The sequence below is a fragment of the Salmo salar genome, chromosome ssa08, assembly GCF_905237065.1.
Source record: "Salmo salar chromosome ssa08, Ssal_v3.1, whole genome shotgun sequence".
Lineage (NCBI taxonomy): Eukaryota > Metazoa > Chordata > Actinopteri > Salmoniformes > Salmonidae > Salmo > Salmo salar.
The window spans coordinates 6,520,996-6,545,948 of record NC_059449.1 but is presented as its reverse complement, the minus strand read 5'-3'; the positions used below and the strand labels follow the sequence as shown (position 1 = coordinate 6,545,948).

Sequence of the window (24,953 nt, the reverse complement as noted above, 5' to 3'; positions counted from 1 at the left end):
TCATTGGCAATAAATGGGATGGGAGAGGCTAACATGTTGGGGTTACTGTACCGGGAAATACTATAAATTAGTTAAAATTGGCTTGCTATGGCTCTCGACCTTCGCCTCTCTGGTATCCATACAGGAGCTGTGGTGATGGGGCGGAGAAAATGGGGTACCCCCCCAAAAAGCAAAAAAACAAAGGGCTTGCTCCAAAAGTAGCACAATGCTTGGCAGACAAGGTTAGTTTACTTATAATACAATAACTGTAAAGATCGTTGAGGTAGATTAAATTAAAAGACAGTTTAGGCCTAATGGGCCAGACAATGCTCTTCAAAATGTTGTCTTGATTGTCCCATAGGGCCTACTGTATGTAATAAAATAATAAAGGGAAATAATTTCAAGATTCTGGGCACAAGGTCATAATTTTTTTATTTTATAAATCTGCATTTGTGATTATAAAATTGTAAATAAAAATAAAAAATTGCTAATGTATTCGTACAATATGATTCAAATGAGCCTGTAATTATAATTTGTAAATCCTACAAATGTAATGGTTGTGAATTTAAATTACGCAAATCAACGTACATCTTCAGCATAAACAAATGATTAAAAGTATAGCAAACAATTTTTCCAAATTCTGTAGATGAAAGAAAAAAGACATATGTGCCATATGTGGCCAATCGTGTCTTCGGGGTTTACCTTCGAGCTGCACTGTCCCCTCCTAGTGCACTTACGCATATAAACCCACTTCTCCCAGACAACTCTCAGAAAACTTTGGACAGGAACTTTCAACATGCTCGACTCATTGACATTTCTCGTCGAGAAGCTATCCCTTCTCTCCAACTTCAAACTTTTTGAGTTTAAATGGACGGATAGGAAACGCAAAGAGCGCACGATGCACAGTCACGCACCGTTGTCTCTCCTGAGAGGGGACCTTTTGGAGGTGCCGAGAACTTTGTTCACGCACTTCGGTATCTACTTGGGTGACAACAAAGTCGCTCACCTGATCCCAGATATCATGCCGGTGCTCACCAACGATAAGATAATCATCAAAACAGTTATCACAAATAAGAGACTCATCATGGGTTGCTTGTACAAGTGTGCCACGGTGCGCGTGGACACTTTGGAGGACTTTGTGTATGGCTCAAACATATTGGTGAATCATATGGATAGAAAATGCAAGGCGCAACAACCGTTCCCAAATGAAGAGGTTGCAGAGAGGGCAGAACAACTCGTCGGCGCCATCCCTTACAGTTTACTATGGAATAACTGTGAACATTTTGTTACATACTGCAGATACGGTTCAGCGAAAAGTCAGCAAACGGAAATGGTCATTTTATTTTCCTTGCCTTATTTTATTTATTTATTTTCAATACAATTACGTTGTGCATAATTCTGACTCCTTAACTTTTTCGCCACAGGAGATAAATGTAGTGTCTTCTTAAAATATTTTGCATATGCATAACCTGTATCACAGGACAGGACTGTTATCTTTAGATTATGACATAGATAATGTTTTCAGATATTTGCATTTACATTAATATTATTACAAATGCATTGGATTGAATTGTTCATTTAGGTTAGACATGGTTGTATTACTTATTGGGAACAGCATCTTCAACCTTTGATATTTCCAATCCCTTATTTTGTATTTATATCTCCATTTTTTTATTATATTATGCCATGGTTAATATAATAGGCAACTATATTCAGAAACATTGTTTTATTCAGTGTTACTGAAAATACATTTATTTGGGCTTTGGTTTGATGTTCTGGTGTTATTTCATCCAAGGTCTTCTCTCTTTTCTTCCATAATTCATAAAAGTTTAAATTTAGAACATAAATAATTGAATACGCCTAAAATGAATTGTTCATAAAAGTCCTATACATACATGTTTATTAATTGCATCATTTATCTCATTTCTTTGCAGTTTTGTGAGTGCCTGAAATCAATCATTCAAGACCAGAGGAGTGTCTTTCTCAGCGTTCTCCTGGGAATGATCTACATCCTCTGCTTTGGCCTTGCGCCTTCAACTACATTACCCACAATCCTCATCTCCTTCACTCTGTGGATGGCTGGCTGAGAGGCCAAATTTCAAACCTTCAAACACTCCCATGGACATTTCAATAGAAACTATTTAGGATAGTGTCTTTTCATTGGTCCTTGTGATGACATTACTTGGCACCTCCCAACTCATATGCCTTTGGTATAGGCCTATAGTGGCATATCATATAATAGGCCATTGTTACAGCAAGAGCTACCATCCATTCACTTTTGATTTGATACTTGCCAGCCAAAAGTAAACAGAGGGCAATGTGGTTGTAGGCCTAGCAATTTACATTTGAGTGTTCATGTCAACACTTACGGTATTGTATGTAGGCCATTAAGGAATTATAAAGGCCATATGATCCCTCCGTGACCAAAGTATCATCCTTATTTCCCCCAAAAGATTGGTCAAGGCGCATTTATACTTTTTATCTTACTGTGTAAGTCAATGTAGTATAATCTGTAAATAATGTAATTTCTTCAATAATGATACTCTTTTTTTTAATATATTTTTATATAGATACATTCAGTTTGAAACTCTAAGAGTACTACGCTGATTAATACAATACTTTTATGAATGTGTTTTGAGAGCAAATCATTTTGTTTTCAGTCAAATACATTGTAAATATAAGAAATGTTAATAAAGATATTGGAAGTCATCATTTGGTTTGTTTTGGTCTGGTTTCAAGAAAAATGTAAATAGTTGACATTTGAAGTATTTTTCCACACATTTTTCAATACAGTTAGGTACATACAATCACAGTGCATCTTAATACTCACATTGCATCTCTGTCAATACCAAACAGCATTTTCAAATGATCATGTTATTGATGTAATATTGGCCACATAAAATCCCCAATATATCCCCATTGTATTTCCAAACCCAAATACTTAATCATATAAAGTAGATTTACGCAAAAGCCACATTCATAAAATATACACATTCTCTGGATAATATTTCTTAGTAATGACTATGCATTATTATTTTCTTTCTACTATATCATATTCACAGTTCCAGAAATATCAAGAGTGAGTCAGCATTATACAGCTCAACCTGACTGTTTATTCAGGCTATAAAATATTTATGACCTTTCAAACTGGTGATTTGTTTTTCTGATTTGCCAATGAAAGCCACATAACCGGAACACTTCCCCCGATTAAACCCTCGGTTTTGAAATTAAGCCGCCCTCGAAACCACACGATTAGCAGAAAGCTCCTTTATTTCTGTCAAAATTGCACCGCAAAGTTGAGAAACCTCTAATCCCATGCGCTTGGCTCCTCCCAGACCCTTAGCCTAGATAAAACGGCCAGGTGTCGAACCGTTGGATATAATTCTGCCACCATGATTACCTTCCTCCAACTCCTCAGCCTCTTCTTCATCGCTTCCAAAGTGGATGAAGAGGACAAGGACAAAGACTCTAAGTATGACCTGTCCTTGTACAAACGTGGCGACCTTTTGGAAGTTCCTAGAACTCTCTTTACCCATTTCGGCATCTACCTGGGCAACAACCGGGTGGCTCACTTCATCCCGGACATCCTTCCGGTATTCACCAAGAACAAGGCTGCCATCGGCAAGATGGTGACCAACAACCGGCTGATTCTAGGGGTGATCGCCAAGTCGGCGAGCGTCAGGGTGGACTCGTTGGCGGATTTTGCGTATGGCTCGGAGATCCTGGTCAACCACATGGACAAGCTGTGCAGCCAGCCCCCCCTGGAGGGGGACGAGGTGGCCAGGAGGGCAGAGAAGCTCATGGGCTCCATGACCTACAGTTTGCTGTGGTACAACTGTGAACACTATGTCATGTACTGCCGCTATGGCATGGCCATCAGCTACCAGACCTACCAGGTGGAGTATGGGGTTCTCCTTTGTCAAAGGGCGCTGTTCTTACACGTTTTGGGGGTAGTATGTGATTGGAAAATCTATGGTGATTTCCCGGACGACTAAGATTAGTCACTGCAAACTTCTCAGAGCGAAGCCATCACGTGACCCCCAGGGCACTGTCTTGATATTAAGTAAAGGAGGGTGTCACTTTAGACAATAGGGTTTTAACAAACCTCCCCTCAACTCAGTCTACTGATTTGACCCATCCCAGTTTTAGCACACCTGATTCACCCTGTCAATCATCAAGCCCTATTATAGTTGTGTGCTAGACTAGTACTGGATTAGATCAGTGGAATGGCTGGGGGTACTCAAGGAGATGTTAAGTTAACAATGCTTTAGTTGAGACTGTAGGAATAACATTGTGAACCATGAGCCAATAGTACACTGTTGCACTTGGTGTTACATAATGCTCAGGGAAATGAAGCAATTGCGGGAGGAGTTTTTTTATTTTTCTATTTAATTAGGCAAGTCAAGAGTTATTGTTGGTTCAAATTACGGTCAGACAAAGTTTTTGTAATACTATTTATATGTTATTGAGTGAAGAACCTACTGAGACATGTTAAAGTGAATCACTGCCGATAAATACGCCGGGGAAGCAAAAACTACATAAACGTATTGTTCAATGACTTGCATTAGAGCATTAGGCTACACACTAAACATTTATTGGAAGGAATCAGCTTTAGCTCAGAGCATATAGTCTCTCCAACCTTTCGGGAATGCCCCTTTTGGTACATGTGATTGTAGCCACAAAAGTGTGTCTATTTATCCAGTCACCTATGTCATAGGATCAAAAGGTTACACGGGAGAGATATTTTCTGAAAGAAAAGAGTTTTAGCACGTGGGTTGCGTGGGAAATATGGCAGATATTTCAATGAATTTTATGGAACAAACACAGATTATGGGATAATAAAGTGTTGTCGTGAAGTTGACCTCATTCACCTCACATGCCAAAGTTATTAAGCGGAAACATACATAAAAGGGAAATTAATAGGATGAAACCTTTCTTCAACCGTCAGATATGATTTGGTCTTCCAAGTAAAAGTGCTGTTTCACGCTGACATCGACTGACTATGTTGAAAACTATGGTGAAATAGCGGCTTAGTTGCTCAACTCCTTTGTTTTGAGAATGGATTTACAATGTCTCTTGTATATATTGGCCTACTTTGGAGTAATTTAGAAACTTAGTTCAGATGATGGCAGTTGGCATACACTAGAGGTGGCTAATTTGCTCCAGCCCAGGGGTAAAACGCCTGGTTCAACGGATCATGATTCATGGACATGCTCCTCAAAATCTCTAGAGCATAATTAGTGAGTGTCATCAGGCCCCATATTTATAAGGCGTCTCAGACTAGGAGTTCTACTCTATAATTAGATCCCTGCTGTCCATGCATTATAATCTAAAAGTCAAAGCTGGTAATAGATCAGCACACCTTATCACTCTTATGAATACGGGCCCTGGTCTGAGTTCAGCAGGGCACAGTGTTGTGGAACGCTCAGAAATATATTGGGTAGAACAGACATGCACCTCTCTGGTATGTAAGTCAGGAATCGGGTAAGCTCTAATCATGGCATTTCTTTCTGAACACGACACAGGTGTGCTGGTACCAACGTCTAGTCTAGACATGCTGTGGTCACCCGTAGCACAGACAATAGCCAATCAATGTGGGAATACTGCACACTGATTCAAAGTACTGTATGATGAGAGCAGTTGAAAGGGTGTACATTTCTCTGAAAAGGTCAGATGATTCTGTGTTGCGGTGGATAGATTGCTTTTAGGCCAATGAAAAGTGAACTCAAAGGCTACGTCCTGATTCTCTACCCTTCTCCAAAAGTGTGCACTTGCACACTCCCCGTCATGGATTCAAAAGCATCTGATTGGTGTAAGCAGAGGCGGAGGGAGGGAGTTACTAACCTTGGTTGAATCCATGAGAGAAAGTGTGAAAGTGCACACTTTGGGAGAAGTATGGAGAATTGGGACAAAATCAGACTTGTTGAGTTGGACTGTAGTGCGCTGGTGAGGAGCACCATCTAGTGTTAATGCATTAAAGACCCTCATGCATCGCTGTTTGGCTGCGGCTGTTTACCAAAACAGTGGAGGGGTAACCACTGCTGTTGTTTGAATCACAGTTTGCCCCTTTAACCCTTGTGTAGTCTTAACATTCTGTGGCTCAGTTGGTAGAGCATGGTGTTTGCAACGTCAGCATGGTGTGTGCAACGCCAGGGTTGTGGGTTTGATTCCCACGGGGGGCCAGGACAAAAAGGAAAAAAAAATGCATGAAATGAAATGTATGTATTCAATACTGTAAGTCGCTCTGGATAAGAGCGTCTGCTAAATGACTGTAATGTAAATGTATACTCCCTTTGTCCTAAGGGTAAAAAATAACCCGCCTTCACTAAACCCCTAAAATAAAGCAGCTTAATTGAATTTTAAACCCTACATCTATTTTGCAAGAAGGAACAACCTGCATTCATCACAAACTTTGTGAATATCTGGGGTTTCCCTCTACACAATGCAGAAAGACTGCATTTAATCAGTGGACACCACTCGTTTTTATTACAACACACCTGTCATAATTGTTTTCTTTACTAAAGTAGAGGTATATTACTATTATTATTGCTAAAGGTACTGCATAGGTGTAAACATACATTTGTTAGCAATAGATAGCACTTGTATAGCCTAAGGAAGTAGCATAAATGTGCAGAAAGTAGTTTTGAATGCATTTTATTGAAGGAAAACAATAACTTTTTTGGCAACATAGTGATATATTCAGAGCAGCTCACAGATCATTGCACCTGAAACATAGCCCATCTATAATTTAGCCCAAACAACTACCTCTTCCCCTACTGTATTTATTTATTTATCTCCTTTGCACCCCATTATTTCTATTTCTACTTTGCACTTTCTTCCACTACAAATCTACCATTCCAGTGTTTTACTTGCTATATTGTATTTACTTTGCCACCATGGCCTTTTGCCTTTACCTCCCTTATCTCACCTCATTTGCTCACATTGTATATAGACTTATTTTTCTTCTGTATTATTGGCTGTATGTTTGTTTTACTCCATGTGTAACTCTGTGTTGTTGTGTAACTCTGTGTTGTTGTATGTGTTGAACTGCTTTGCTTTATCTTGGCCAGGTCGCAATTGTAAATGAGAACTTGTTCTCAACTTGCCTACCTGGTTAAATAAAGGTGAAATACAAAAAATAAAAAATAAAAAAATTATTATATACTGTACAATGAGGAATTCAACTACAAAATACTAGTCTTCTCCCATTTGTTGAACCATTGCTCCCACCCACAAGGTGTATAAACAACAACAATAAATAAGGATAAAATAAGATAATAGATACAAAACAAAAACATGAAGAACATAAATCAATCAACTTTATTTAGCACATGTAGGACAGTATGCAAGTGTGTGTGTGCATGGACTTTGCAGATGTATTTCTCACATGTGCAGCATATAGTTTTTGTTTTACACGCCTTCTTTGGGGGAGAGAATTGGAATCTCCTCCTCTTGCCTGCCCCAGCTGCAGCATCAGGTGGATCAGGACAAGATTCAGCCCCCTGAACAGCTTTCACAAGCGCTGCAGATGCTGCTGTGCGGGGGAGGCGCTCCCTTTGAATGTGTGGGGTTACAAGTGCCTTTCCCAGCTGCTCCAGGAATACCCTCCTCTTGTTCCGCTTATCAGGCATCCAGGTAGGGTTGATCTTGTTCCATATCATGAAGGCATTGTATGAGGACACATCAATGATGTTATGGAAGATGACCAGGGGCCAGCGGGCAGTCATCCTCCTACAGCTGTAAGTTCCAATCACCTTGTCCAGGTTGTCCACACCTAATTTGTTGTGGTTGTAGTCCAGGATGATGGCTGGCTTCCTGTCCTCACGATCACTGATCTCAGCCGTTTTGTGCAGTGTGCTCAGGAGGACCACATTCTTGTAAATTTTGATGAGAAGTTTGTTGCGAGGAGCTCCCCCTTGTTGCGAGGAGTGCAAGCTCAGGCTTGTTCTTTCTAACTGTGCCAACCATGGTGATCTTCCTCTACAGAAGCTGCTGGCTGAGTTCAATCAGTAGCACACATAATCTCAATTTCTCATTGTGTGTGTGTGTGTGTGTGTGTGTGTGTGTGTGTGTGTGTGTGTGTGGTGTGTAAATTATTTTATAACTGCTGCTAAGACAATCTTTGTACCCTGGCGGTGTACAGCTTTCATAGAAATATGAACAAAGGCGATGTTTCACTTCTTCTAATGTTGGGGTCACTCTAGGAAAAGTCATCAAATTTCAAGTTGAAAAAATATAATTTATCAATATCTCTGCTGATAAACATAGTGGCGGGTCATATTTGACCCTTAAGACAACACAAGGGTTAATGTAGACACAGGAAGTACTCGATTTAAAATATAAATGCATTGTAATATAAATCAGTAGGTCCTAGTACCGCTGGATGGGAACCACTGTTACACAGTACTTTATTAAATAGATGTATTTATGGTTGAATCACAATGTTCTGTCAAATAAGACATCTCATGCTGTTTCATAAATTGTTGTATCGTCATTGTATTTGCCTCTTGGCCAGAGCTCCTTTAAAAGGAGATTTGCATCTCAATGGTTCCAAATGGATGTGGATGAATAAATAAATAAAATTAAAATAACGATTAACCATTAGAATATCAGGGGCCCCAATTCAATCAAACAAAGACAACGGCTTTCAAAGATAAATGCAAAGAGCACTCCTCTTTTTCACTCAATGTTAATAAGATTTTAAGTGTTAAAACACTCACAAGCTTTTATTCATCTTGCGGGATAAAAAAAAATCTGTAAAGGATGCTTACTCTTGTTTCATCCTCTCTCCTGCAGTTCTGTTTGACAGTGAGGAAGATCATCTGCAGTAGGATGAACGCCTACATCACAGCTCTGTGTGGAATGGGCATCATGTTATACCTGGGCTCCCTAACGCTGCTAAACACAGTACCCACCCTGCTCGTCCCCTTCACCATCTGGATGGCATCGTAAGACGGCCACAGACACACAGAGGGTCTCATTGACATGACTGCGGAATATGGAATGCTTAAATGATGTCCCACTATCAGTATCACTACATTATCACTGTACATGACATAAAAAAAAAGCATTGTGGGAAATGTCACGTTGTGGTGATAGTCATTTTATTAGACATATTATTATTAAACATATTATATTAGTTAAAAGTTTTTACAGTTTATAGAAGAGTAACCATCTTACACATCTGGTATTTACTGTGTATAACAGTCTTTAAATGGACAGCAATATATATTTTTTTAAAGTTGTTCCTGATAAAGGCATTGTTTTGACAGTATATAATGGACATCATGGCCTTTATGGTCAACATTTTCCAGACAATAATGACATTAGGACAGGATGGACAAGGTGCAATTTGACACTGTTATTGCCGTACTCCGACAGGATGAATGTACAGAACTATGGTTTTCAACTAAAATCATATTCCTACTCCTCCTTTTGCAACTTTTCAATTAGCCTATTGTATCTGAATTTTTCTTTATTTAATACTATATTGTGCAAATCTTCTCCTCCTGTTGTTGCCCTTACCTATACTCCCAGTAGATTACACTGTAAGTAACATTACCTTGCTTCTGAATGAAATCCATTCTTTTGGAATACATGGGGAGACAAGTCTAGCGGGAAATCCCAGGCTCTGAATATAGAAGTCCCAGAAATATGCTAAATTCTTTGCCATTATTGTTTGTGGGGGTTTCAGCATGGTTCAAGCAAGGTTGAAAGTGTCCCTACTACTGTAGTGATAAGAAGCAGTGTTTTCTCAGTCGGCGATATCCTTTCCATCCATTTCAGTCTCCCACTGGCCTATTCAGATATAATAACAAACCACTGCAAAAATGTAATTTCAGAAGTAATCTGATGCCAACAGTGCTGACATTTCTTTTCCTAATATGGCATATTGGATAGCAAATTGAACTAATGACTGCAGTAAACATAACGTACATGTAAACATTAGATTTTAAGGATGATTAAACATTCAATTATGAAAGTATTTGCGGAATCGGAGGAGACAAAACATTGAGATTGCATTACATGGGTTTGTGGGTAAATTTCTTCTTCTGTTACTGAGGACATTAGACATTCACGTTTAAGCGTGTAATACATGTGTTGTTAAGACAGTACTGGGACATACCGTGTGTCCAGAAACACTCATTTAAAAGAGCATTTTACTGAAATAAATATTTATCATATATTTCAAATTTAAAAAGCTTTCTATTCAGTCCACCTGAATGTTCTCAAATTATAATTATTTAGCACATACAAGCCCCATAGCTATACTAACAGCGGGCCTGTGATTACCTCCTGTCAAAACACATAATTTAAATGACCCACCATTAGTTGAGCTCCGCAACAAGTACATGCAAAATAATGTGTAAGAACGTAATAATGGTGAACTAATGAGAAATATCTAGAACATTTGGGAAACGCACCCTTTTTTAAAGGTGCAATATAAAGAAATTGTTCCACCTTTCCTGCATGCAAAAATTCTAATAGTTTGCCTAATTTCAGTTTATGTGACAAACATTGCACCATCCAAACCAAAAAATATAGTATTTTCAGCTGTTTGAGAAGCTGGTGTAAAAAAACGAAAGACGCAAAAACTAAACTTAAGAACGGGAAGCATAGAAATAGGGCACATAGAATAGATCTAGAGCTTCTTAGACTTGCTTTCAATTAGAATGACATATCAATAACTATAATTTCTATGTGAATTTGGTCAGGTCACCCAAAAAGTGACATAATTCAGCTTTAAATGTCAGTTTTTTAAAAGTAAAATACCTCTTTAACACTTCCTTTCAAAGATACAGTACACCCTGTCTAAAATGACATGAATCATCTAAATCATCAACGAAAAAGTGTCTTTCCATTTACCTCATTAGAAATTGCAATGCTGCCTTGCTTTACAGTGCTCTATCATCGAGGGATAATGAAAGAAAAATGCCAGTGGGTGGTAGTTGACTCTCGGTGGTAGTTAGGTGGCCACCTCACTAAGTTCTCATATAATTTCTGTGGAAGATTCTGGCCACGTATAATGGACACAAATCTCTCTCCCTTGCTCTCCCTCGTACTCTCTCCCTAGCTATTGCTTCAGTCTTTCACTCTCACTCCCTCTCACTTTCTCCCTCTCCCTCCTCCTATATTACAACCCAGGAAGGCTGGCTGCAAAGTAAAGAATTGCAGTTGGAATAATAAACATTCTATCCCGGTGGGGTCTGTGTGGGACCCCTCCATAAGGCAAACAGTGAGGGGTAATATAGCCTACTGGTAATAGTGCACAACGGAGTGGTCCCGTGGTTTAAAAAAGCAAGCAGCGACTCGCTCATTCAACATGAGGATCATTTGGTGAATCTTTCATGACAGCTGGACCCAGAGTTCTGAGTTAGTCTGTTATTTTTTTTTAACCAAGAAACCTACAGGTAACTGCCAAAATATAAGAAGCACTAACATAAAGTATCTTATTAAGAGGGCATTGGGCCACCCCGTGCCAGAACAGCTTCAATTCACCTTCGCATAGAGGAGGGATGCGACACCAGTCTTCCCTGAGAAATTCCATCATATGGTGATTTGTTGATGATGGTGGAAAACGCTGTCTCAGGCGCTGCTCCAGAACCTCCCATGGGCTCAATTGGGTTGAGATCTGGTGACAGACGGCCATGGCATATGGTTTACATAATTCTCATGCTCATCAAGTCATTCAGTGACCACTCGTGCCCTGTGGATGGGAGAATTGTCATCCTATGGGGGCATAGCCATGGTGGCCAAAATAATGGCCTGCCCCAGCATTTCCACACGTGACCCTAAGCATAATGGATGTTAATTGCTCAATTAACTCAGTAATCACAACTATGTGGAAGCACCTGCTTTCAATATACTTTGTATCCTTCATTTACTCAAGTGTTTCCCTTATTTTGGCAGTTAACTGTAGCTAAGTCATTAGCAGTCAATTGTAATGCAAGTATTATACGCAACATCGCTCGATTCTCCCTTGGATAAAAGGGAAGCAAGGCTAATTAAATCTACCTTCTAATTAGTTTGTTGTGAAATCTGTTTCATTCCTTAAAGCTTGACTCCATAGAGGTTCAAACAACAAGGATTGCACATCATTGCATGTGTGATAGACAGCAGAGTATGTGCTAGGATTATTCTTTTTTGGTATAATGCTGAATGCTCATTTTCTCAATAGAAAAACAATAACAAATGTGCCTGGGGCGGCCAGTGGCTCTGTTTCACCTATCGCAGATCTCAGCTTTAATCGCATTGTGAATATTACAGACAGTCCCAAGGTCTTACCATATAAATCTGAGTTTGTTGAAGGTCTTCAAAAGTAACTTCACTGGAGTATGAACAAGTGGGATTTTGTTAGATCCTACTATTTTCATTGGTTGGATTAAGCACGATATCCCCATAAAATATCTCCTATTTTAAGCCGTTACATTTCAGAACTCTAGGTGCATTTCAAGTCACACAAATCGACTGTTTTCGGCAACGGAAAACCTAGTTATCACGGTGCAAACCTCCTGCTATTTACATTTGGCTGCTAGGCCCGTAAAAGGGTATACATGACAGTACCGAATCTCCACATCAGCTACAAACCTACAACACATTGTGATTTATAATTTGGTATAATACCATTTTATTATAAACTGTCATCCTCCAATCCTCGCCCTAGGTCCAGAAGATCGAGCAGATGTCAACATTTTCCTCCTTCCTATGCTCTTATTAACCCTACCAAGCAAACTGTTAAAGAGCACTGATAAAAACTGCCAGATTTATGCCCCCCACAGACCCTTGGTGGAGGCAGCCAGGTAGAGAGCATCAATAATAAGATAACATTACCTACCCATGTCAAGGCACGAATCCGGGAGAGAGGCACACATGCTATTGATTTAATGGTTCTGTGGATCACGCCTACAATTTACTGGAACCATATGGAGGGAGGGCAGAGTGGTAACAACCTCTGCTGAGCTGGAGTGGAAATCCTGGGGCCTTGCCACGAGCACACTTCTTGTTATGTAGCCTAGATACTGTGTGTCTTCCATTCATTAGAGCCACTGTAGGGAGAGCGGAGGCTGGAGTCTCTTCTGAAATACAAGGCTTTGAAACTGTTGCCTGTTCCTGTTTGTCTTCTTCTTCGATTGTCATTGGGCATGATCTGAGATTCTCCTGTTTCTCTTATATGACTGCAAACACTATGGCAGCTTTAAGGAAGAAAACTAGGTTTCATTTAAGAGTTGATTCTTGGGAGCTGTCCTCAAGCAGCCTCCTGAACCGTTACAGACGAATGAGGTGTCAGGCCCCATGCTGTGTAGCCGGGTGAGTACCGAGGAAAAGGTAATGAAAGGAATCCCATCACGGTATCACTCCCAATTCAATAGACGCTATTGTGGAAAGGTGATTTCGGTTCCGTATCACAGTTGCGTGTTGTGCTATCGACCATATGCCTCTGGTGATCTCAATGCTCTTGGCACATCATTTTAAACCAAAGCCAAGGTAAGATCAAGTTTAAAACACACTGACCTGCTTTGAACTATCTATCTGGCCAATGATATTCTAATAAATGTCTGTCAGAGATGTTGTATTCACCTAATATCATACACAACACAATATGGCTTTCATCAAACATGGACGAGTACATGATAAATACCCATCTGGCAAAAATGGAGAGTCAAAGACCTGTTTGTAAATGTCAACATTTACAAGCAGGAATGTGGTTAAAACATGCAAAGCTGTCAGGTCGCCTTCATTTGGCCTGTGGATAATGCACAGCTGCTAGTAATTAAATGTGAATATGGTCATGTCAATTGATTTGAAGCGCAAACATTTTCTTCGCATTAGGCCAATAATTGAACTCTCCAGTCGACATGTCCCATATAAAAAAATACTTGTAGATACATAGCTCAAATGTATGTCATGCCTGACAATATTCCAGAAATGCATGGCTATGACATTTAGACTGCAGGGTGGCCAATTGTTCCTAATTCGGCTTCTTAAATTACAATTTATGTATGGTTCAATGAGACCAAGCCAAAGATTTGGCAATGATATAATTTAAATTGCGATGGAGTAAAAACCCTAACCCTAACCTTTAACATTCTGTCATAAAGAGCACATGTTCAACTTGACAAAAAACATGTTTTCCCATCACAAGAGGTTAAAAAAACAAAATTACTATAGTAAGTGCCTCTCTTCATCAAGATCGGGCACTAGGATGGATTTATTATTTATTTATTTTAGTTTGTATCGATTTAAACAAAAACTATACATTGTACAACGCTCCGGAATATGTCAAAGAGTAAATCTAGGTATTGTGCTTCCAATGAGTGGTTAGCGGTGTTATAGTGCGTTTATAACCAAGTGGGAAGTGATAATTTACCACATCTGAGAAAAATCCACTTGAACGGCCCTTGAACTGTTGACAATAAAATAACTAGGGCTTTACAATGACGGTAAAAACATGGGATTATTTTGGGGGGTTAGTGGGTTAAAATCTTCCTAGAAGTCACAGAGGGTGCAAGGAGGGACATTCATATTGTCTATATTCAAATTGAAAATCTGATTTATTGAATTCACCATGTGGTATATATTAAAGGGCACTTCATTACATTTAACAGGCTTTTTAAAATGTAAAATTGGTGCACAATTTCAATTTAACATACCAAAGGGATGCAAAAGGCACTAACAGTACAATGAACTGTACACTGACTGAACTAGCCTGGTCCTATACTGCTAGTGCCATTAGTGCATTGTTTTTATAACATTGCATTTTAAATGTGTGTGACTGTCCTTGTCCGTCAGCGTAAAAGTGTTTTGTTGCTTGTCATGTTTTGTGTTTTTTGGTGGACCCCAGGAAGAGTAGCTGCTGCTTCTGCAATGGGGATCCAAATAAATAAATAAACAAATAAATAAATAGCAGATTGAGGAGGGCCACTGGCCCCGCGCCAGCCAGCATGGGATACATCCTGCCGCCACTCCCTTCCATCCGTACCGCATTCAGGAAATCCATCGCCCCTTCCTGCGTCCCCTCATGACACACACACACAGTCTTGTATAACTAACCTTGTGGGGATTCACAAGTCAGTGCCATTCAAAATCCTATTTTCCCTCATCCCAAAACCCAACCTTAACCCTAAAACTAACACTATTTCAAATCTTAACCCTAAACCCATAGAAATAGCATTTGACCTTGTGGGGACTAACAAAATGTCCCCAGTTGGTCAGATGTTTGTTCTGGTCCCCACAAGTATAGTTAAACAGGTCCACACACACACACACACACACACACACACACACACACACACACACACACACACACACACACACACACACACACACACCTCATTTAAAAATAATCCCAGAACTATCAAATCCACTTAACCTTTCTTGTTTACACTAGAGCATGGGTTCTCAAACTGTTTTGCTTTGTGACCCACCATAAGGGTTGAGCGGCGAAAAAACATACACAGACCAAGAAAAAGTTTAACCCCTGTGCGGCCTCGGGACGGACATCCAGCGAAAAATCATATCGCCATTAGCATAACAAAATTTAATAAAAAAAAAAATTCTATTTTTTTTCTCAAATTATATTGTTTTATAGATACACCTCTCCTGAATCGAACCACGTTGTTAGATTTCAAAAAGGCTTTACAGCAAAAGCAAAACATTAGATTATGTTAGAGGAGTATATCGTAAAAGTAGCCACATAGCCATTTTCCGACCAACCACATGCATCACAAATAACCAAAAAACAGCTAAATGCAGCACTAACCTTTGACAATCTTCATCAGATGACACATTTACATTTACATTTAAGTCATTTAGCAGACGCTCTTATCCAGAGCGACTTACAAATTGGTGCATTCACCTTATACTATCCAGTGGAACAACCACTTTACAATAGTGCATCTAAATCTTTTAAGGGGCGGTTAGAAGGATGACTTTATCCTATCCCAGGTATTCCTTAAAGAGGTGGGGTTTCAGGTGTCTCCGGAAGGAGTCAATATGGTGGTTAGCTAGAGTCTACACAACCCGTGTTCAGTGCTTAATTTGTAAATTGAGAGGTTGTCACGTCCTGGCCAGTATATAAGGTTAATTGTTTTGTAGTTTTGTCAGGGCGTGGCAGGGGGTATTTGTTTTATGTGGTTCGGGGTGGTGTGTTTGTGTAAAGGGTGTTTGATTTAGTATTTCCGGGTTCTGGTTTATGTTTAGTTAATTCTATGGTTAGTCTAGTGTGTGTGTTTCTATGTTTGGTTGATTGGGGTTGGGATTCTCAGTTGAAGGCAGGTGTTGTCTATCTGCCTTTGATTGAGAGTCCCATATATTAGGGTGTGTTTGTATGTGTTATTTGTGGGTGATTGTTCTGTGCTTAGCCGTGTGCCTAGTCAGACTGTTATTGTCGTTCGTTCGTTTTTCGTGTTTGTTATTTTTGTATGTTCATTTTGAGAGTAATTAAAAATCAAGATGAGCATTCACGTACCTGCTGCGTTTTGGTCCTCATTCACCGACGACAACTATGACAGAATCACCCACCACCAAAGGACCAAGCAGCAGAGGAAGGAGCAGACGGAGTTCGAGTTGGACTGGCGGGAGAAGTGGACTTGGGAGGAAGTTCTGGACGGGGCCGGACCCTGGCATCAGGCTGGGGATTATCGCCGCCCGCAGTGGGAAATTGAGGCAGCCAAGGCAGAGAGGCGGTGGTACGAAGCCAGAGTGGACGCGCTGAAGGAGATGCACGAGAGGCTCCCCCAAGAAATTTTTTTGGGGGGGCACACGGGTAGTTTGGCTAGGCGTAAGAAGAGCCGGAAGCCAGCTACCCGTGGTTATATGGAGGAGCGTATGGGGTGTAGAGCGCTAAGTGCGCTCCTCAGCGAAACAATCTCACCCATACGCACGCACAGTCCGGTGCGCGTTATTCCAGCCCCTCGCAGGTGCCGTGCTAGAGCGGGCATCCAGCCTGGTAGGAGGATGCCTGCGCAGCGCATCTGGTCGCCGGTACGCCTCCGAGGACCAGGCTACCCAACTCCCGCTCTACGCACGGCTACCATCAGGCCCCTGCACAGCCCAGTCTGCCCTGTACGAGCACCCCGCTCGTACAGGGCTACTAGTTCCATCCAGCCAAGGCGGGTTGTGCAGGAGGTAAGATCTAGACCGACTGTGCGCCTCCATAGCCCTGGGTTTCCAGCTCCTGTCTCTCGTGCGGACCCGGAAGTGCGTCAACCCAGTCTGACTCGTCCTGTTCCCGCTCCCCGCACTAGCCTGGAGGTGCGTGTTCATAAGCTGGTATATCCGGTACCAGCACCACGCACCAGGATTATAGTGCGTCAGCCCGCCAGTCAACAGTCATCATCAGAGCTGCCCGCCAGTCAACAGTCATCCTCAGAGCTGCCCGCCAGTCAACAGTCATCATCAGAGCTGCCCGCCAGTCAACAGTCATCATCAGAGCTGCCCGCCAGTCAACAGTCATCATCAGAGCTGCCCGCCAGTCAACAGTCATCATCAGAGCTGCCCGCCAGTCAACAGTCATCATCAGAGCTGCCCGCCAGTCAACAGTCATCATCAGAGCTGCCCGCCAGTCAACAGTCGTCAGAGCTGCCCGCCAGTCAACAGTCGTCAGAGCTGCCCGCCAGTCAACAGTCGTCAGAGCTGCCCGCCAGTCAACAGTCGCCAGAGCTGCCCGCCAGTCAACAGTCGCCAGAGCTGCCCGCCAGTCAACAGTCGCCAGAGAGGTCAGACTGCGCTGAACTGCCGGAGTGGCCAGACTGCGCTGAACTGCCGGAGTGGCCAGACTGCGCTGAACTGCCGGAGTGGCCAGACTGCGCTGAACTGCCGGAGTGGCCAGACTGCGCTGAACTGCCGGAGTGGCCAGACTGCCCTGAACTGCCGGAGTGGCCAGACTGCCCTGAACTGCCGGAGTGGCCAGACTGCCCTGAACTGCCGGAGTGGCCAGACTGCCCTGAACTGCCGGAGTGGCCAGACTGTCCCGAGTGGCCAGACTGTCCCGAATTGCCAGACTGCCCAGACTGTCCCGAGTGGCCAGACTGTCCCGAGTGGCCAGACTGTCCCGAATTGCCAGACTGTCCCGAACTAGACTGCCCAGACTGTCCCGAGTTGCCAGACTGCCCAGACTGTCCCGAGTTGCCAGACTGCCCAGACTGTCCCGAGTTGCCAGACTGCCCAGACTGTCCAAGTTGCCAGACTGCCCAGACTGTCCCGAGTTGCCAGACTGCCCCGACTGCCCCCCGGCGATGCCAGACTGGCCCGACTGCCCCTCGGCGATGCCAGAGTGGCCCGACAGCCTGGAACGGCCGGAACCAGAGCCACCTCCAGAAATAGGTGGGTTGGGGAGGGGGGGGTGTAGCACAGTGCCGTCGTTGACGGCAGCCACCCTCCCTTCCCTCCCTTTAGAAAAGGGGACTTTTTGTTGGTGTTGCTTGGGGTTATTTTTTGTTAAGGTGCTTCTGGGGTAGCACCTTTAAAGGGGGAGTACTGTCACGTCCTGGCCAGTATAAGGTTAATTGTTTTGTAGTTTGGTCAGGGCGTGGCAGGGGGTATTTGTTTTATGTGGTTCGGGGTGGTGTGTTTGTGTAAAGGGTGTTTGATTTAGTATTTCCGGGTTTTGGTTGATAGTTTAGTTAATTCTATGGTTAGTCTAGTGTGTGTGTTTCTATGTTTGGTTGATTGGGGTTGGGACTCTCAGTTGAAGGCAGGTGTTGTCTATCTGCCTTTGATTCAGAGTCCCATATATTAGGGTGTGTTTGTATGTGTTATTTGTGGGTGATTGTTCTGTGCTTAGCCGTGTGCCTAGTCAGACTGTTATTGTCGTTCGTTCGTTTTTCGTGTTTGTTATTTTTGTATGTTCATTTTGAGAGTAATTAAAAATCAAGATGAGCATTCACGTACCTGCTGCGTTTTGGTCCTCATTCACCGACGACAACTATGACAGAGGTGCCGGAGCTAAAAGTGAGCGAGAGAGTGGGGTGACCTGGGGAGGTTCAGGAACGCACTTCCTGGGCGGATTGGCCTTATTGCAAACGCCAGAGGGGCCGGACCATATTTTATTAGGGTAAAAAATATATAATTGTACCGTTGAAGTCGGAAGTTTACATACACTTAGGTCAGAGTCATTAAAACTAGTTTTTCATCCACTCCACAAATTTCTTGTTAACAAACTATAGTTCTGGCAAGTTGGTTAGGTCATCTACTTTGTGCATGACACAAGTAATTCTTCCAACAATTGTTTACAAACAGATTATTTCACTTAGAATTCACTATCACAATTCCAGTGGGTCAGAAGTTTACATACACTAAGTTGACTGTGCCTTTAAACAGCTTGGAAAATTCCAGAAAATTATGTCATGGCATTAGAAGCTTCTGATAGGCTAATTGACATCATTTGAGTCAATTGGAGGTGTACCTGTGCATGTATTTCAAGGCCTACCTTCAAACTCAGTGCCTCTTTGCTTGACATCATGGGAGAATCAAAAGAAATCAGCCAAGACCTCAGAAAAAAAATTGTGGACCTCCACAAGTCTGCTTCATTCTTGGGAGCTTTTTCCAAATGCTTGTAGGTGCCACGTTCATCTGTACAAACAATAGTATGCAAGTATAAACACAGTGGGACCATGCAGCCATCATACCGCTCAGGAAGGAGATGCATTCTGTCTCCTAGAGATGAACATACTTTGGTGCGAAAAATGCAAATCAATCCCAGAACAACAGCAAAGGACCTTGTGAAGATGCTGGAGGAAACAGGTACAAAACAATCTATATCCACAGTAAAACAAGTCCTATATCGACATAACCTGAAAGGCCGCTCAGCAAAGAAGAAGCCACTTTCCAAAAATCCGCCATAAAAACGCCAGACTACAGTTTGCAACTGCACATGGGGACAAAGATGGTACTTTTTGGAGAAATGTCCTCTGGTCTGATGAAACAAAAATAGAACTGTTTGGCCATAATTACCATCATTATGTTTGGAGGAAAAAGGGAGAGGCTTGCAAGATGAAGAACACCATCCCAACCGTGAAGCACGGGGGTAGCAGCATCATGTTGTGTGGGGGTGCTTTGCTGCAGGAGGGACTGGTGCACTTCACAAAATAGATAGCATCATGAGGAATTAAAAATTATGTGGATATATTGAAGCAACATCTCAAGACATCAGTCAGGAAGTTAAAGCTTGACTTAAGGACAACAAAGTGAAGGTATTAGAGTGGCCATCACAAAGCCCTGACCTCAAACCTATAGAACATTTGTGGGCAGAACTGAACAGGTGCGAGCAAGGAGGCCAACAAACATGACTCAGTTACACCAGCTCTGTCAGGTGGAATGGGCCAAAATTCACCCAACTTATTGTGGGAAGTCTGAGGAAGGCAACCCGACACGTTTGACCCAAGTTAAACAATTTAAAGGCAACGCTACCAAATACTAATTGAATGTATGTAAACTTCTGACCCACTGGGAATGTGATGAAAGAAATAAAAGCTGAAATAAATCATTCTCTCTACTATTATTCTGACATTTCACATTCTTAAAATAAAGTGGTGATCCTAACTGACCGAAGACAGGGAATTTTTACTAGGATTAAATGTCAGGAATTGTGAAAAACTGAGTTTAAATGTATTTGGCTATGGTGTATGTAAACTTCCGACTTCAACTGTATATATAAACACTCAGCCAAAAACCCAAAAGACATCCAGCAAACTTCACACAACTGTGGGAGTCCACATGGGCCAGCATCCCGGTGGAACGCTTTCAACACCTTGTAGAGTCCATGCCTGACGAATTGAGGCTGTTTTGAAGGCAAATCCTGACCATAGTAAGTTGTTATATTCTATGGTAGAGTAGGTCAGGGCGTGACAGGGGGGTTTTCTTGTTTAGTTTTTCTATGTTGTTATGTTCTAGTTTTGTATTTCTATTTTGGGTTGTTCTAGTTTTTGTATTTCTATGTTGGGCTTTGTTTGAGATTATCTCCAATTAGAGGCAGCTGGTCATCGTTGTCTCTAATTGGAGGTCATATTTAAGTTGGTGTTTGTCCCACCTGGGTTTGTGGGAGATTAATTTTGAGTTGTGTATGTTTCACCTCTGCGTCACGTTTTTTTTTGTCATTCAGTTTATTTATGTATTGCATAGTTTCACAGTATAAATAAAATGTGGAACGACACACACGCTGCACTTTGGTCCGCTCCTCCTTTCGACAACCGTGACAGAATCTCCCACCACCAAAGGACCAAGCAGCGTGATCAGGAGTGGACCTGGGAGGACATTTTGAACGGCAAGGGATCCTGGACGTGGGAGGAGATCCAGGCTGGATGGGATCGCCTCCCATGGGAACAGGTGGAGGCAGCGAGAGCAGAGCGGCGATGAGAAGAGGAACTAGCCCGACAACGAGGCAAGCACAAGAGGCAGCCCTGACTCTGCCAATCTCCTCGTGTGCCCCCCCCCCCCATTTTTTGAGAATAGGACTGGTCAGGCACCGGGTTATGCGGTAATGCGCACGGTGTCTCCAGTGCACAGCCACAGCCCGGTGCGCTCTGTGCAAACTCCTCGCAGTGGCCGTGCTAGAGTTGGCATTTAGCCAGGAAGGATTGTGCCGGCTCAGTGTTCCTGGTCTCCGGTGCGTCTCTTCGGTCCAGGTTATCCTGCGCCAGCTCTACGCACGGTACCCCCAGTTCGCCAGCACAAACCAGTGCGACCTGTTCCAACGCCCCACACTTGCCAGGCTACGGGGAGTATCCAGCCAGGACGGGTTGTGCCAGTCATAAGCTCCAGACCTCCAGTGCACCTCCACGGCCCAGTATACCCTGTGCATGCTCTGCGCACCTGGCCTCCAGCGACGTTCCCTAGTCCAGAGCTCCCAGCGACGTTCCCCAGTCCGGAGCCTCCAGCGACATTCCCTAGTCCGGTGAGACCTGTTCCGGTTCCACGTACGAAGCCTCCAGTGATGATCCATGGCCCGGAGCCTGTAGAGATGATCCATGGCACGGAGCCTCCAGTGATAATCCATGGCACAGAGCCTCCAGTGATAATCCATGGCACAGAGCCTGCAGTGATGATCCATGGCTTGGAGCCTGTAGCGACGGTCCCCGGTCCGGAACCTCCAGAGACGGTCCCCAGTCCGGAACCTCCAGAGACGGTCCTCAGTCCGGAACCTCCAGAGACGGTCCCCAGTCCGGAACCTCCAGAGACGGTCCCCAGTCCGGAGTCTTCAACGACGGCCCGCAGCCCAGAGTCTTCAGCGACGGCCCGCAGCCCAGAGCCTCCAGCGGCGGCCTGCAGCCCAGAACCTCCAGCGACGATCCACAGTCCGGTTCCTCCTCCTCCAATCCACGGTCCAGTGGTACAGAAGCAGAGGGATCAGCGGGCGGAGCGGGGGTTACGCCCTGAACCGGAGCCGCCTCCTCTGTGGGAAGATCCGCGGGATGAGAAGGTTATGGGTACTGCACCAGAGCCTCCATAGACAATAGTTACCCACCCTGCCCTCCCTTTTTTTTGGGGGGGGTTGTTGTTGTTTTGTTTAGGTCCGGTCAGAGTCCGCTCCTTTGGGGGGGGTACTGTCACATCCTGACCATAGTAAGATGTTATTTTCTATGGTAGAGTAGGTCAGGGCGTGACAGTGGGTGTTTTCTATGTTTTGTATTTCTATGTTCAGGTTCTAGTTTTGTATTTCTATGTTGGGTTTGTTTGGGATGATCTCCAATTAGAGGCAGCTGGTCATCGTTGTCTCTAATTGGAGATCATACTTAAGTAGGGTTTTTTTCCACCTGGGTTTGTGGGAGATTAATTTTGAGTTGTGTATGTTTCACCTCTGCGTCACGGTTTGTTGTTTTGTCATTCAGTTTATTTATGTATTGCATAGTTTTACAGTATAAATAAAATGTGGAACGATGAACACGCTGCACTTTGGTCCGCTCATTCCTACGACAGCCATGACAGCAACTCAATGTTAGGAAGGTGTTCCTAATGTTTTGTACACTCAGTGCAAAAAATAATGGACACGGCCGGTGGCCCATGAGCCAGTTTTTTCTCTGTTGTCATAATCATCTATATCAGTGGCTCCCAACCAGGGGTATTAGGACTTTTAGGTGCCGTTAGGCAAACTGCAAGCGGGCTGTCGTCCCTTTAACTGAGGAGTGGCTTCCGTCTGGCCACTCTACCATAAAGGCCTGATTGGTGGTGTGCTGTAGAGATGGTTGTCCTTCTGGAAGGTTCTCCCATCTCCACAGAAGAACTCTAGAGCTCTGTCAGAGTCACCATCGGGTTCTAGGTCACCTCCCTGACCAAGGCCCTTCTTCCCCGATTGCTTAGTTTGGCCGGGCGGCCAGCTCTAGGAAGAGTCTTGATGGTTCCAAACTTCTTCCATTTAAGAATGATGGAGGCCACTGTGTTCTTGGGGACACTCAATGCTGCAGACATTTTTTGGTACCCTACCCCAGATCTGTGCCTTGACACAATCCTGATTCGGAGCTCTTTGAACAATTCCTTCGACCTCATGGCTTGGTTTTTGCTCTCACATTCCCTGTCAACTCTGGGACTTTATATAGACAGGTATGTGCCTTTACAAATCATGTCCAATGAATTGAATTTTCCACAGGTGGACTCCAATCAAGTTGAGAAACATCTCAAGGATGATCAATGGAAACAGGATGCCCCTGAGCTCAATTTCGAGTCTCATAGCAAAGGGTCTGAATACTTATGTAATTAAGGTATTTGTGTTTCTTATTTTTAGTAAATTTGCAAACATTAAAAAAAATGTTTTCGCTTTGTAATTCAAATCAAATGTATTTATATAGCCCTTCTTACATCAGCTGATATCTCAAAGTACTGTACAGAAACCCAGCCTAAAACCCCAAACAGCAAGCAATGCAGGTGTAGAAGCACGGTGGCTAGGAAAAACTCCCTAGAAAGGCCAAAACCTAGGAAGAAACCTAGAGAGGAACCACGCTATGAGGGGTGGCCAGTCCTCTTCTGGCTGTGCCGGGTGGAGATTATAACAGAACATAGCCAAGATGTTCAAATGTTCATAAATGACCAGCATGGTCAAATAATAAGAATCACAATTGTTGAGGGTGCAACAAGTCAGCACCTCAAGAGTAAATGTCAGTTGGCTTTTCATAGCCGATCTTTGAGAGTATCTCTACCGCTCCTGCTGTCTCTAGAGAGTTGAAAACAGCAGGTCTGGGACAGGTAGCACGTCCGGTGAACAGGTCAGAGTTCCATAGCCGCAGGCAGGCCAGTTGAAACTGGAGCAGCAGCACGGCCAGGTGGACTGGGGACAGCAAGGAGTCATCATGCCAGGTAGTCCTGAGGCATGGTCCTAGGGCTCAGGTCCTCCGAGAGAGAGAAAGAAAGAAAGAAAGAGAGAAAGAGAGAATTAGAAAGAGCATACTTAAATTCACACAGGACACCGGATAAGACAGGAGAAATACTCCAGATATAACAGACTGACCCTAGCCCCCCGACACATAAACTACTGCAGCATAAATACTGGAGGCTGAGACAGGAGGGGTCAGGAGACACTGTGGCCCCATCCGACGATACCCCCGGACATGGCCAAACAGGAAAGATATAACCACACCCACTTTGCCAAAGCACAGCCCCCACACCACTAGAGGGATATCTTCAACCATCCTGAGACAAGGCCGAGTATAGCCCACAAAGATCTCCGCCACGGCACAACCCAAAGGGGGGCGCCAACCCAGACAGGAAGACCACATCAGTGACTCAACCCACTCAAGTGACGCACCCCTCCTAGGGACGGCATGGAAGAACACCAATAAGCCAGTGACTCAGCCCCTGTAATAGGGTTAGAGGCAGAGAATCCCAGTGGAGCGAGGGGAACCGGCCAGGCAGAGACAGCAAGGGCGGTTCGTTGCTCCAGAGCATTTCCGTTCACCTTCACACTCCTGGGCCAGACTATACCCAATCATAGGACCCACTAAAGAGATGAGTCTTCAGTAAAGACTTAAAGGTTGAGACCGAGTCTG

The 24,953-nt window shown here is 43.3% G+C and overlaps 2 protein-coding genes across 2 annotated transcripts; both read left to right on the top strand.

Annotated features, from left to right (window-relative positions):
• The first annotated feature begins 748 nt into the window (after window positions 1-748).
• lrat (Lecithin retinol acyltransferase) lies at window positions 749-2,687 on the top strand. The gene is given in 2 exon segments (NM_001140926.1): window positions 749-1,312; window positions 1,914-2,687. Coding segments are annotated over 2 exon segments (690 nt in total). The 5' UTR covers window positions 749-775; the 3' UTR covers window positions 2,067-2,687.
• Window positions 2,688-3,371: 684 nt separating this feature from the next.
• LOC106609867 (lecithin retinol acyltransferase) lies at window positions 3,372-9,540 on the top strand. The gene is made up of 2 exons (XM_014208890.2): window positions 3,372-3,875; window positions 8,776-9,540. Exons 1-2 carry the CDS (start codon window positions 3,372-3,374, stop codon window positions 8,929-8,931), a joined length of 660 nt encoding a protein of 219 aa, XP_014064365.1. The 3' UTR covers window positions 8,932-9,540.
• The last annotated feature ends 15,413 nt before the right edge of the window (window positions 9,541-24,953 follow it).